This window comes from Quercus lobata, chromosome 4 (genome assembly GCF_001633185.2).
Source record: "Quercus lobata isolate SW786 chromosome 4, ValleyOak3.0 Primary Assembly, whole genome shotgun sequence".
NCBI classification, from domain to species: Eukaryota; Viridiplantae; Streptophyta; class Magnoliopsida; order Fagales; family Fagaceae; genus Quercus; species Quercus lobata.
In genome coordinates, this window is record NC_044907.1 from 77,140,385 (window position 1) to 77,153,707 (window position 13,323).

The 13,323-nt window shown below is 35.8% G+C and overlaps 1 protein-coding gene across 1 annotated transcript; it reads right to left on the bottom strand.

Annotated features, from left to right (window-relative positions):
* Window positions 1–3,684: 3,684 nt before the first annotated feature.
* LOC115986882 (protein unc-45 homolog A) lies at window positions 3,685–8,228 on the bottom strand. The gene is made up of 3 exons (XM_031110242.1): window positions 7,864–8,228; window positions 5,823–6,011; window positions 3,685–4,950 (listed from the first exon to the last, which is right to left on the bottom strand). The coding sequence occupies exons 1-3, from the start codon at window positions 8,041–8,043 to the stop codon at window positions 4,327–4,329; spliced, it is 993 nt and encodes a 330-aa protein (XP_030966102.1). The 5' UTR covers window positions 8,044–8,228; the 3' UTR covers window positions 3,685–4,326.
* Window positions 8,229–13,323: the final 5,095 nt, after the last annotated feature.

Sequence of the window (13,323 nt, forward strand, 5' to 3'; positions counted from 1 at the left end):
TATATTTGAAATTTAAACTCTTTTTAACCTTTGTTATGGATGTGTAATAATTGGCTAACTTTTAGGACTAAAAAACTAAAATTTTGGATTAAACAAAAATTGATAAATGTTATTAACATATTTTTTTAAAAAGATCAACAACACCAAAAATACTAGCATCTGAGCACGCGCGTGACTCTTCTATTTTTTGGGTAAGGGTTAATTTAGAGTATTTATTATAATTTGGGATTACTACATTTTTCAATCACAAAAAAAAGCTAGGGGTGTGATGAGTGTCATGTGTGGAGAAATAATTTTCCAATCACAATAATTTTTCATCACAAAAAAATCTAGGGGTGTGATTGGAAAATTATTTCTCCACACATAACACTCATTACACCCCTAGGGTTTTTTTTGTTATTAGAAAATGTAGTAATCCCAAATTATAATAAATACTCTAAATTAACTCTTACCCAAAAAATAGAAAAGCCTCTCACGTGCGTGCTCAGAGGCTAGTCAATATATTAAGAGGATTCATAAAGTTAGTTATTGTCTTTTTGATTTCCAAAAATACTCATAATTTAATTAACTTATCTTTATTCCTAAAACATAAAAAAGAAGTTAAAACTATAAATTGACAAAAATTAAAAACAAAAAACCTACTCATGTTCTATAAAACTTCACACTACCCCATCTACACAACCAAAACTACCCCATGTTCTAAAAAAAGAAACTACCCCAAGTTCCTATTAAAAAAAAAAACTATCTAAAAAAAAAATCTCATTACACGCACGAAGCGCATGTGTCGTGTGATGAGGCTAGTATATATTAATGGGAATTACTAACTAAAATCAATGTAGTGTTACTCAATTTTTCATTATTTTATATAGAGTTTAAACATTTCATCACTGATATTAAAAGGCATAAGGGATGAATCAATTTTGGCAACATAGTGTGGGAAATATTCATGTAATTTACCCTAAGAAAATTGATAAGCATGAATGAGAGAGAAAACTACTGACAATTTTTTTTTTTTTTTAATACAATCGCGGTATTCGATGTATGTTATTTCTTCGTGACATTCTTTAATTTTATCTCTAATGCACTTGATTATTAAGCTTTGGCTATGATCATAGGATTCATCAAGTTTAGAGGGATGAACATGGTAGCTAGAAAGTGAAGCGGGATTAAAAAATGTATCAGCAGCTTGCGCTTCAATTAGAATAAGGATGAACAACTCCACGATCGCGAACACAAGATTTTTTATACATTTCTTTGCCATAGGCTTTCTTCCACCCTGCCAATATTTTTATTCGGATGCTTTATATAAATAAATAGGTATAGGGCTTAATTTCTTTATTTTTTTATATATAATAACTTTTTAGCTAAGGAATAACTTAAAAAAAAAAAAAAAAAAACTTTTGGAAATATGATTTTTTTTTCCTGTTAATAAACAATTATTCGAAATGTCTTTTGGTTTGCGTGACAAGATTTACTAGATTAATTATAGGATTAATATATGTAGTTCTTGCCCAAATCATTTTATTATTCATTTACGAGAAATTATCATCAATTGTTGAAGTTAAATGATAAAGTGAATATTGAAAAGCTTGTACGTAAATGAAACTTGTGATTTCTTTAAAATTATGAACAGATATTTGGAGTGAAATTCACTGCATCAAGTTAAAATACATTGTGACTTTATAAGGTAATAACTGTATAGACTATATGATTAAACAAAATTTATACATTGATCTAGTTACAAAATTGGTTATAGCCTAATAATACAATCTTACTCAATAAATTACTACATATTTTGAAAATCTAACCCTTAAATTGCATGTTCTTTACGTTTTTAATACACATGTCAAATTTGTGTCAATATGATATTATTTACTATATGATCTATAAACTTATATTTTATGCATAATTTTAAATTACAAAAACTTGTGATTGAACAATTTATTGATGATATAACTATTGATATTTAATTTTCTAGAAATTTTGCAAGCATAGAGGATATAAAAAGAAGATGTAATCCAATGGTGGATTTGTCAAAATTTATCTCCAATAAAAAGATATTGAATAAGATTATAACCTAAGATTACAACAAATTTTGTAACTAAATTTTGTCTATATATATAAATTTAAACTTATTTCCTACTTATAAAAGAAATTTAAACTTATTTCCTACTTATAAAAGAAAAGATTTAAAGATAATTCTTTTTCTTTAAAGCAATGTCTTTTGACAAGAGTTATGGACACCCCCCCCCCCCCCCCAAAAAAAAAAAAAAAAAAAAACCAAGATATATATAGGTACTACTAAGGGTTTTCTTTAAAAAAAAAAATTGTCTAAGCCTGTAGAAGTTTAGTTTCATTCTAATGTACATATGAATCAACCCTAAGGATAGTCTCAAACTCTCAATACCTTATTTTGTCCCCTAATTTTCATTTATCTAAGAATCCGAGAGAACCTAATTTTCTTGAAAATTGCACAGCCTCAAAAACTAAATTGACCAAGCTTTATCATTCCAACTAGTATCGATTGGATGGATGAATTTCATAAATTTATGATTTAAACCCTAATTTGGACAAACTATTCTAATACTACTAAATGTTGCTACGTTGTAGAGAGCATGCAATTTTTGAGGTAAGCCTTCCAATATTACCTCATTTGGACCAAATTGAAGTAAGAAGGCCACAAATTGAGTGAACAAGAATGGAAAGATTTGTTGAAAATATCAAGTCTGAAGCACAAAAACAATCTGGGGTAGGGGCACACACAAAAGAAGAAAAGTTGTCATAAAATATGTATGGTGAGCCTAAAGAGAGTCGGATTTTGCTTCTGATTGGGCTTGTAGGATTTTTTATTTTATTTTTGATGTCTATTAACAACTTGTTCCCATATAACTCTAGATTACTAGAAAAATTGGGCACAAATTAATTGAGGTGGACACGTGAATTCTTTACTACTATTCTTTTATATCCAAAGTCATTCTCTATGCTACCTCCTTAATTAACAAGTTCGTTTTTTTACTACTATACTAATGTTATTTTAAGTATTTCTCTACCAATTTCCATTATTTGACTTGAATCGATTACAAGTTCAGTAATTGCTCTCGTCTTACATAAACTTCTCAAGCAAATTTTCCTCATTTTATCAATAAGGGCTATTTGTGTCCATCATTTAAGGCTCATCAAAGTCATAATGGATAGTGGCTGAAAACGAGGAAATGTCCCATAGATGAATCTATATATAGGAGGGACCTTGATCAAGGGGATAGGTATCAGACTACTTTTACTTTCACCAAATTAATTCTCCTTATCAAGAAACTTTTATAAGGTATTTGAACTATTGGGCCGATACCACACCGATACCGCTGAGCTTTTTGACTTGGGAATGACTGTTGAGTAACTATACCATTCTCTCTTTCTTTTTCTCTCCTCATCCCTATAAATGTAAGAGTTTCATTAGTAAAATCTCCTTAAAAGATCTATACCAAAGTTGAAGAAGTTCTCACTTCTGTTTCATGTTGCAATTAATCATCAAATATAATTGAGGCCCTAAATTATCCATCGTGATCGTCCAATCAACAATCTACTCCTTTCAAGTTTCAACTACTTGTGTATATATTGAATGACAAGTTGACAACAACTTGGAGTATCTCAGGGTAAAAGAAAAAAAAAAGCATTTGAAACTTGGAATTTGATTATAATTCCTGCTTTATAATATAGCAAAAGTATTGAAATGATAAATAACAATAAGTTCAAGCTCAGTTTGAAAAACAAGTTGCAGGGAAACAAATGGTATAACATAGATGCCCGGAAAAATTATAGAATTCTCTGTAATCCCACATACACTATACTGACTAATCACAAGGCATTTCCTTCCCCAAGCATTCATGATGATGAAAGAAACATCAGAATATTCAATATGAATTACATATACAAGCACAAAGGAATGGAGCCAGAAACAACAAAAACCTGGGCATTCAAGTGCTTGTCAATCGGTAGGGATCCAAGGTTTTGTACTGTCTCTCCACTTGACACTGTTTGGTAGAATGAAGCTTTTGAATTGCTGCACAACAGGAAAAACAACACCAAAACAGTGAATTTTGCTTGGCCAGAAGTCCGATTGATAATCCTCTCATTCCATCTGTTCTATTTGTCAGGTTTATTGACCACTCAAATCTGATTTTTTCCCTAGTTTTCAGAGTTTGGACTTGATAGGCCCAAAAGTGCGTCCCAAATACCTTTTTTCAGTCCGGTAAGGATTTGATTTTTTTCTGAGGCTGATGTTGGGGATCAGAGCAGTCAACTATATTGGGGTGTGTATAAATGGCCTTTTCACTTCACTGGTCTTACACCAACGGTACGTAGACGAAACCGATACTGTGGCTGCAACTCTTCATCATCATCATCATCTTCTTCTTCACTAGAATCATCTTCAACTCTGTCCCACCTTGCATAGTCTAGAGTTGAGTGTCCCTTAGGTTTCGGAATTGTTTGCCATCCTTTAGTATCTTGTTCTGATTCCTTGTTGCTCTGTACTTTAGAATCTAGTTTCAATGATTCCTTTTTGCTCTGCACTTTAGGGTCTTGATTTAATGATTCCTTGTTGCTCTGAACTTTTGGATCCTGCTTTAATAATTCCTTGTTGCTCTGCACTTTAGGATCTTGTTTTAATAATTCCTTGTTAGTCTGCAATTTAGGGGCAGTAACTGCAGTAGTAGAGGAGATCCTTTTAGGCTCAGATTTGTCTCTTTCTTGTTCATTTGGTTTCTTAGACCTCAGCATCTCAGAGACAATAACTTCAGCATTAATAATAGTCCTATTAACCTCAGCTTTCTGATCTCTTTCTACTACAATTTCTTCTTTGTATTGTTCCTCTTCATTTTTATTTGGTCCTGCTTCATCTTCATCATCTTCCTCTTCTAGCTCTGCCTCAGATTCAGGTATTGGAGCAAGTGACTTTCCTTAAGCAGAAAAAAGAAAAAAGAAAAAAGAAAAGAAAAGACTCATTTACTAATAGTTGGGAGATAACTTCAACCTTATAATCTAGGCTGCATATAAATAATGATTAGGCTAGTTAAGTCAGCTACAATTTTTCAAATAACCTGCAGAATAGTTCATAGAAACCTAAAGGTAATATGGGAAAACATGTCTAAATAAGACATCCTACATCCTAAAGCACGTAGTAGTAGTGAAAAAAGACATTAAATAAGGAGGTAACAAAAAATTAGTGGCCAAGCCTGATTAGGCGATGAGGATCCATAAAATTCTTAGCACAATTTTCTTGAATAAATAATTAAGTTGAGTTTATAATTTGCATCCAAAGGCATGATAATATCTTTGACAGCCCCTTAGTTTCAACTAAGGCAGATCATAAGTTATAGCAGCTTCATATGACTGCTATAGTGCCACAAACTGGATCAGCATTTGATATGTCGAACCAAGAAGGTAACTACCCTAGATCAAAAGCCAGCCACGATTGTATGAATAATAACCAAGAAATAAATTCACTTATATTGATTGGAAAATGGATAATGGCCCTACAGTATTAGAAGCACCATAGCATAAGGAAAACAGATGAACAGTGATCACATTTCAAATGTGTTTCAGTCAAGTAATCATATGCAGCTAAACAGAAATAATTGGGAAAGAAAACCAGCATCAACCTAATACGGGCAGCAGGTGATGAGGATCTTGATGAAATCCACCAATAGGCCTCATGTTATCCTTTCCAAAATGGTTTTACAAATAAAATCCTAAATTACTACTTTGGCAGACAACAAAACATATTAAAGTGATGGCCTGGGCCAAAAGAAGAGATGAGAGTCTACCAATTGTGTCTTCAAACGAGCATGAAGGTTTTGATAAACTTCTGATGATGGATTCAAATCCAAGAGCCTGTTGACATCAAAAAGTGCTGAGTGATACTCCTTAAGGGTTACAAGTGTTTGTGCCCGCAACATTAGCGCTCCAGTGTGATCGCGATCAAGTTCAAGCACTGAGGTACATTCTTCTGCTGCCTAAGATGGAATTAGGGAAAAAAAAAGTTTATGATAATATCAAACCATATGTGAGAGAGAGAGAGAGAGAGAGAGAGAGAGAGAGACAATAATACAAGTGGAAATCTAACCAATGATGATCAAGCCAACTGCTAATTCTTGCTAACAAGGTTTACCTCAATCAGCCATTCAGATTTTAGATAAAACCACTAAACAATTCTTGCTAACAGGGAGTAAACAATTATTTTATACGTAGAAGGACAACTGCACGAAAAACTTTTAAAACTTAATCGATGGAAAATCTTGAAATTTAAAGCAAAGAATAAGTTTGTTCCTTGTACAAAATTGCAAAAGAGTTAATTGAATTTTTTTTTGAATTCTTATGACTGGCCAAGGATACTTCAACAACAATCCGAGACACACTCCTTCTCTATTAAGTGTGGAATATAAAATGTCTTCTCAAAGGAAAGCATATATACACATCAATCCAAAAAAATGAAAAGCAGATTTTTTTTTGGGGGGATAAGTATTAGAATTTTATTGCAAAAGAAAAGGAATACTCTATGTTCACGATGATGAACATAAAGCACCTTGAAAAAGATACAAGAAAATCAATTAGAAGATCTAAGATAGTTGGAAATCAAAAATGGAAGAACAGTTGGTAAAACACCATGTCTGAGACCAATCATACAAAGTATGAAGCAGCAAGGACTTCAATTGCTCAATATATTTCACACTCTCCTCAAAAGTACAGCTGTTACACTTTCCATACTGACCTCATCATGCATGTGTGCACCAAAGTTCCATATATTCGAGGAATGTTTACCTAGCCAATTGCGCCAACCAAAAAGGAGGGATGCTACCTTGTCTGACAACACCCATTGAATCCCAAACATCATAAACACTTCACTCCATAATGATTATGCAATCTCACAATGAATCAAAAGATAATCCACCTTTTCCCCACTGCAACGACACATACAACACCAATTGACTTGCAATAAACCCCTCTTGATGAGGTTATCAATCGTGAGAATCTTACCCCACGCAGCTAACCACAAAAAGAAAGACACCCTCCTAGGGACCTTCACCCACCAAACACTCTTCTGTGGAAATGAATAAGCATCAGTTCCATCAATAGCATTATAAAAAGAGCGAACATCAAAATGGCCACTCCTATTTAACCTCCAAGACAACTTATCATCCCCCAACCCTCGAGTCAATCATGAAAATCCCTACGAAAACGCAAGTTCCAACTTCTCACTGCTCCCTGTGATGGTAGATCCAACACATCAGAATCGAAATCATCCTTATCCACTAAGCAAGGATCACGGTTGTCTATAACGTCACCATCCAAGATCATTGCAACCTTTTGTAAAAATTAGCTTAATTGAGGAACCTCATGTGGTCCCTTCCACTTCAATAATTAAAGTAACATCTTCATTCTACAGAAAACTCCGCAAGCTTATGACTAGACTACCAGGAGAACTCCTAGTGGGGATAGAACCCAAGATGTCTGGGTCTACAGCTCATCCGAAGCCTCGGACCACTATGATACACCCTAAAAATTGGTTGTTTTCTTAAATTTTACTACTTTAACTACATACAATTAGGTTGGTTTCTTGCAATTTCATGGTACATACGCAAATTTAACTATACAATAGAAACAACTCTCCTTCCATAACCACCATCAATGATTATGCATAAAATTACAGCAAAAGATTCAATACTAGATTCCAAACAAAAACAAAAAAGCATGCATCACTAAAAATAGAGTCAATTAAACTCCAATTAACAACAATCAAACAAACAGGCCTTTTCTCTCTCTCTCTCTCTCTGACACTCATGAATTTAAAAGAAGAAGAAGAAGGACCTTGTTGAAATGGTGGAGTTTGAGAAAGCAAGCGGCGCGGTTGCTATGGAGAGCGATCTTCTGAGGATTGGTCTTCGCTTTAGAAAGAGCTTCCGTGTAAAACCCTAAGGCCTCCGAGTATTTCCCCTCCCTGTACATCTGGTGCGCCCGCTCTATCTTATTCACCGCTGCCGATGCCATCGCTACCTCTCTACCAATCAATCTCAACCGTCCGTCCAAAGTATTCGAACAAAATTACAGAGAGAGTCAAAAGAAGAAAGAAGAAGAAGCTGGAGTTTGTGTTTGTGTTTGTTTGTACAGCTATGATAGCGTTGTTGTGAATCTTGTGATACTTATCATATACTGCTACTGCCTGCTTCACTCTTCAGACAATTTATTTATTTATTTATTTGGATTTGTTTTTATTAAATAGGAGTTTTTTTTTTTTTTTTTTTGGTCTTCGTCTATGGGAGGATTGGTTTGAAATTTTGGCAGGTGGAGCAAAAGTGGCAACATGTGGTTTGAGAGCCCGCCAACCAACTTGAAAATATTTTTTTTTTTTTTGGTTAAAACCATCTTGAAATTATATGTAAATGAAATGACAGGTCGGCCACGAGTTTTTTTTATAATATTTTTACAATAAATTTTAGATGGTAAATTGTAATTGGTTTTAATTTGAATTTATCATTAAAATTATTTTTTTTATCCACAGCTAATGGTAAGTAACAATTTATGAACTAAAATTTGTTATGAAAATACTGTGAAGATAACATTTTTTCATTTGAGTACAATTTATTTAACTAAAACTGAAAATTTTTTATTGAAAGTACTATAAATAAAGTTAAAAAATAACTAAAATAATATAATAAGATTTATAAATAATAGCAAAAGAATATAATAAAAAAAAAAAATGTTGGCTTCTTAAATTAATGCCAAATTATTGTAATGGATGCTGTCTGGCTTCTCTGATTTACAAGTGTCTGGCGTACTATTTCTATGCCTACCTTTTTCTACTTTTTATTTTGCTTTTTAAATATCTTTAATAGTGGCAATTTTTTGGTTTTGGATTTGAGTGAAGTAATTAAGTGTACCTTTTTCGCAATACAAGTTATCATATGATGAATGATTGGAATTTTTTTTTTTTTTTGAAGGCATGCCTTTTAAGTTATGTTTACACTAGTTCATCAAGAAAAAGTTATGTTTACACTTTAGGGGAAGTTATATAAAAAGGTCATGAATTTACATCCTAGTTTATATTATATTGGGTCTTTAGTTCTTAGTTTTTTTATTATTAAAATCTCAAATTGATGAAGCTGTTTCACTTTCACTTTGAAATTCTCATCCATCTCCGTTATTCACATAGATGATTTCCTAAGTCCCTTTATTACTCTAAGCATAGTTCCTCTCCAAAAAAACTCTTATTGATAGTTTTTCTCCTATCTCTATTCTCTCTACTCAATGAAAGACAAACTAATAAATTGGAAATATTAACAAAGCCTTAAGGGCATTAGTTTAGGTCCTGAATTTCTTTGGGTTCCTTCTTTGAGTTGTTGCAGGTGATCCAAGAACGACCTTAGGCAGTGGCTTTATTTGCAGAAACATCATGGTCAATCTGGTATCACAGAAGTAAAGTTCGCCTTGATAACGCTTTTATGCCACTAGAAACATTTTTTGGTTTTGCTCGAGATTATATCCGGGACTTCAAGAAACTAGTCAAGGTTCCTCCCAGCATCTGTCGAAGTGTCCCAAAGACGTGGTGTCCTCCTATTTCAGATTTGGTGAAGATAAATTTTGATGGAGCAATGTTTGGTGAGTTTGATGAGGCTAGCCTTGGAGTGGTTATTTGAAACTCCAAGAGTGAGGTATTGGCTGTACTCTCTGAGAAAATTCAAAAGCCAACTACGTTGAAGTCCTAGAATTACTTGCTACCAAGCAAGTGGTGAGCTTTTCCCTTGAGATAGGTTTTACCAAATCAGTATTTGAAGAGGATTCCGAGTCGATGATCAGGGCTTTAAGGTGTGGGGTTGGGAAAATTCTCGTGGTGATCATCTTATCAATGATATTTTATTATCATATTATTCGACAAGGTAATGCAATTGCACATGCCTTAGCCTAAAGAGCTAGACATTCTATTCTTTTTCTTGTCTAGAAGGAGTATGTTCCTCTAGATGTTTGGTCATTTGTTTTGTCTGATTTTTCACATTCTTGATTAATAAAGCAGAATGCATCTCTTTCTCAAAAAAAAAAAAAAAAGAAAAAAAGAAAAAAGAAAATAAAAGAAAAAAATTGCTCTAATGACACCCATTAACATGATCCTTTATAAATAAGCACTAGTTGAATTGTAAATTTTAATCTAAGGTGTTTTTTTTTTTTAGAGTGAATGAAATGAGCAACCAAAAAAAAAAAAAAAAAAAGATTGAAACAAATAAATATGTAACTTTAATTAACAAAATTGCAGTTCTAAGACCAGATTTGAAATAGGATATAAACTCTAGGCCCTTTTATGTAATTTCCATTAATGTTTAAGATTCATCTTCTATATTTAATGAACACTCTTTCTTTCTTTTACCTAGCGTTGTCTTCATGTCCGACTTCCTTGGACTCCGTCTACATGTCAGGCTTTTGACAAGCATATGAATGGGCCTTTGTCCATCCTCGGACTGGACCCATAGGCTTCATTTTGTGTTCGGATCCCTCCCTCTTACCCTGCTTATGATTTTTTTTTTCCTTCTAATTTTTAATAAGGTACAAAGTGTAATAATTAGTCAAATTATTAAATAAAAAATAGCATGTAAGACATGAATACATACATATACATTTAAAATTAAACACAATTTTTATCATAAAAATATAAATAATTAGTCAAATTATTATTTTTTTTTTCAAAAAACGTAATTAGTCATATATTAAAATTCTTACCTAAATTTAATACTACTTGTAGTTGCACAATTTTCCTGGCCCAAATTCGATTGATCAGGCCCTGACCCAAAGCGCAACCCACAATAAATATTTGTAGAGGATGGGTCAAAGAACTTGATCTCAGTGAGTCTATTCGGTCTAATGCATGGACAACATTGTTGCAGAAAATAAAAACACCAGAATGGATCTCTCACGTATAAGTTTATTTCTTTAGTTCCTCATACATAATTTTTCCTCCCCTTCTCTAAGGGACTCCACTACATTATATAGTCCCCTTCTCTCATCTCAACCCTACACTTGTTGACCATCTAAGTACCTACTTGAGTGGCTGTCCCATCAGACGCCTTCATCTCTCCCCATGTGAGTTGCAGAGGCCAAGGCGGTACTGTTCAGGGGTCATTTCCTCATTAATGCGGCCAAGAGGGTGGTTGGGGTGCAATTAATGTGGTGGTAGCTCTCCATGGGATATTTTGGATTTTATTCATTTTATATGTTGGGAGGATAAGCTGAAGTGGCTGGGGAGAGTTCCTCGTCTGGGCTTCGTGATGTCCGAGGAGGAGTTACTCCTCGGACAGGTTTCCTTGGCGTTTATTGGGATTGAGTAATGCTTCATACGGGGTTTCTCTTCGGGCAGGACGCTCCTCGGACGGGCCTGATTTTGGAATAGCCCATTATTTTTGGGCCGGGCCCCACATTAGCCCCTCAAAACTCCGGTTTCTATCTCCCTCCGAGGAGGAAAAAACGGGGTTTTGATATTTGGGAGAGGGTGGAAATAAGGAGAGCATACGGCGCGCGTGCGAACCGTTACTTTTTGACGCGCTACAATTTACGAGGCGCGGCCATTAACTTCCGGAGGCGTTATGTTCCCTCATCCAACGGTGGGGCGTAGATCGAACGGCCATCGTTTTTTCTCGTATTTTTAGGCAGGAGTGATTTTTTCTCTCTCCTCCTGGCTATTTAAGACGTCAGAGGGGTTCAGTTCCTTCTTTTTATCTGCGTTTCATAAGTCTTAGAGGCTTCCAGAGAACTCCGTCGAACCCCAGAGATCCACGAACACTTGCGTCCGTTACGCCATCGTAGCCGTTCTTGTGAAGCGTTTCGTCCACGAGAGATTCCCAGGCGCCTCAGTGAACGTTTTTGTGAAGGTACCTGTACATTTCGTTCATCTTGCTGTTTCAATTTCCTCCTCGGACTTTACTTTTTTTTTTCTGAGTCTTTACTTTTGTTCTCCGGTTCAGTCCAGATGGGTAGATTTGAGAAATTAGTAAACACCCCCGCCACTATGGAGGCCTTTAGGGCTAAATACCACATTCCCCCGGGGGTTGGGCTGCGGTACTGTCCTCTTGAAGGAATATTGACAGATAGGCGTGAGGGAGAAGTCGTTATCCCCATGATTGCTTTCATAGAGGGATGGATGACACTTCCCATGCGTAGGATTACAAGGGAGTACTTGTTCAACCATAGGTTGACGCCGTACTAGTGTGCCCCGAATATGTTCAAGATACTAGGCTGTGTAGATGTCTTAAACGAGCGGATGAATCTAGGCCTCACTTGGCATGATGTGGTCCATCTGTATGAATGTCACCGCATCGGGGAGGATGGGTACTATCTTAAGTCCCGGAACGAGGATGTTAGGTTGATCTCCTGTCTCCCAATATCCAATAAGACCGTGAAGAATGACTTCCTTATTGCTTCTGGGGAGTGGTTTGACGGTATTCATTGTCCAACTCGGGCAGGAAACCCAGGTGCGGCGTTTTTAGGATCGGTCCTTTTTTCGGGGAAGGATTTAGTATTGGGGGGTTATCATATATATTTCTTTGTTTTCCCTGTTATTGGAAGATTTTGTGAACTGACCCTATTTTTCTTGGTCGTTTGCAGATAAGGCTCACGTTGCTCCTCGGATAAACTTTGTGAACGTGCCAGCGTTGAACTGCCTTCTTAGGTCAGAGATCTACGTTTCCGAGGACGGGCAGTTGCGTGCTGCCCATCTAGTTCTGGGCTATCAACCTTTGAGCAGCGCTTTCCAGGCTATCGGTCACGCCATAAGGGCTGGTAGTCCGAGGTTGGCTAGAATTGACGTGTCCCGGGACGGGTTCTTAGCCGAACACGATCTGCCACCAGTTGTGTTGCCCGGTGTTAGAGATCCCTACCTGGCCGAGCAGTTACCTCCGCCGAACGAGCCCGGTGTTGCCGTTCATGCTGAAGAGGAGGCTGAATCATCTCGTCTTTCCCTTGAGGACGAAATAGACGAGTTTCACTTTGAGGAGGAAGTTCAGCAGACCCCCTTGGTGGAACTTTCCGATCCTGAAGGAGAGCGGGATCGACACTCTGCAGTAGGTGCCCCTCCCATTATTATCTGCTCGGACGATACTTCGGACGAAGAGACACAGCCAATGGCAGGAAAGGGAAAATCCCTGAAGGAACTGATGGCCTCCCGAGGGAAAGGTCAGTCATCGAAAGGACCCTCCCCCTCAAAAGCCAAAGCCCTTCCTCCTGTGGTCCCTCAGGGCGTTTCCGAGCCTGGCCTTAAGGTTAATCCGGATTTGAAGAAGAAAAGGCCGG

What these genes read in the sequence shown, in the direction of transcription:
- LOC115986882 (XM_031110242.1), bottom strand. Translation starts at nt 8,043, where the DNA reads ATGGCATCGGCAGCGGTGAATAAGATAGAGCGGGCGCACCAGATGTAC. An exon ending in AACTCCACCATTTCAACAAG is followed by an intron (nt 6,012 to 7,863) that starts GTCCTTCTTCTT and finishes ATTCCATCTTAG; the next exon opens with GCAGCAGAAGAATGTACCTC. An exon ending in CTCGTTTGAAGACACAATTG is followed by an intron (nt 4,951 to 5,822) that starts GTAGACTCTCAT and finishes GCTTAAGGAAAG; the next exon opens with TCACTTGCTCCAATACCTGA.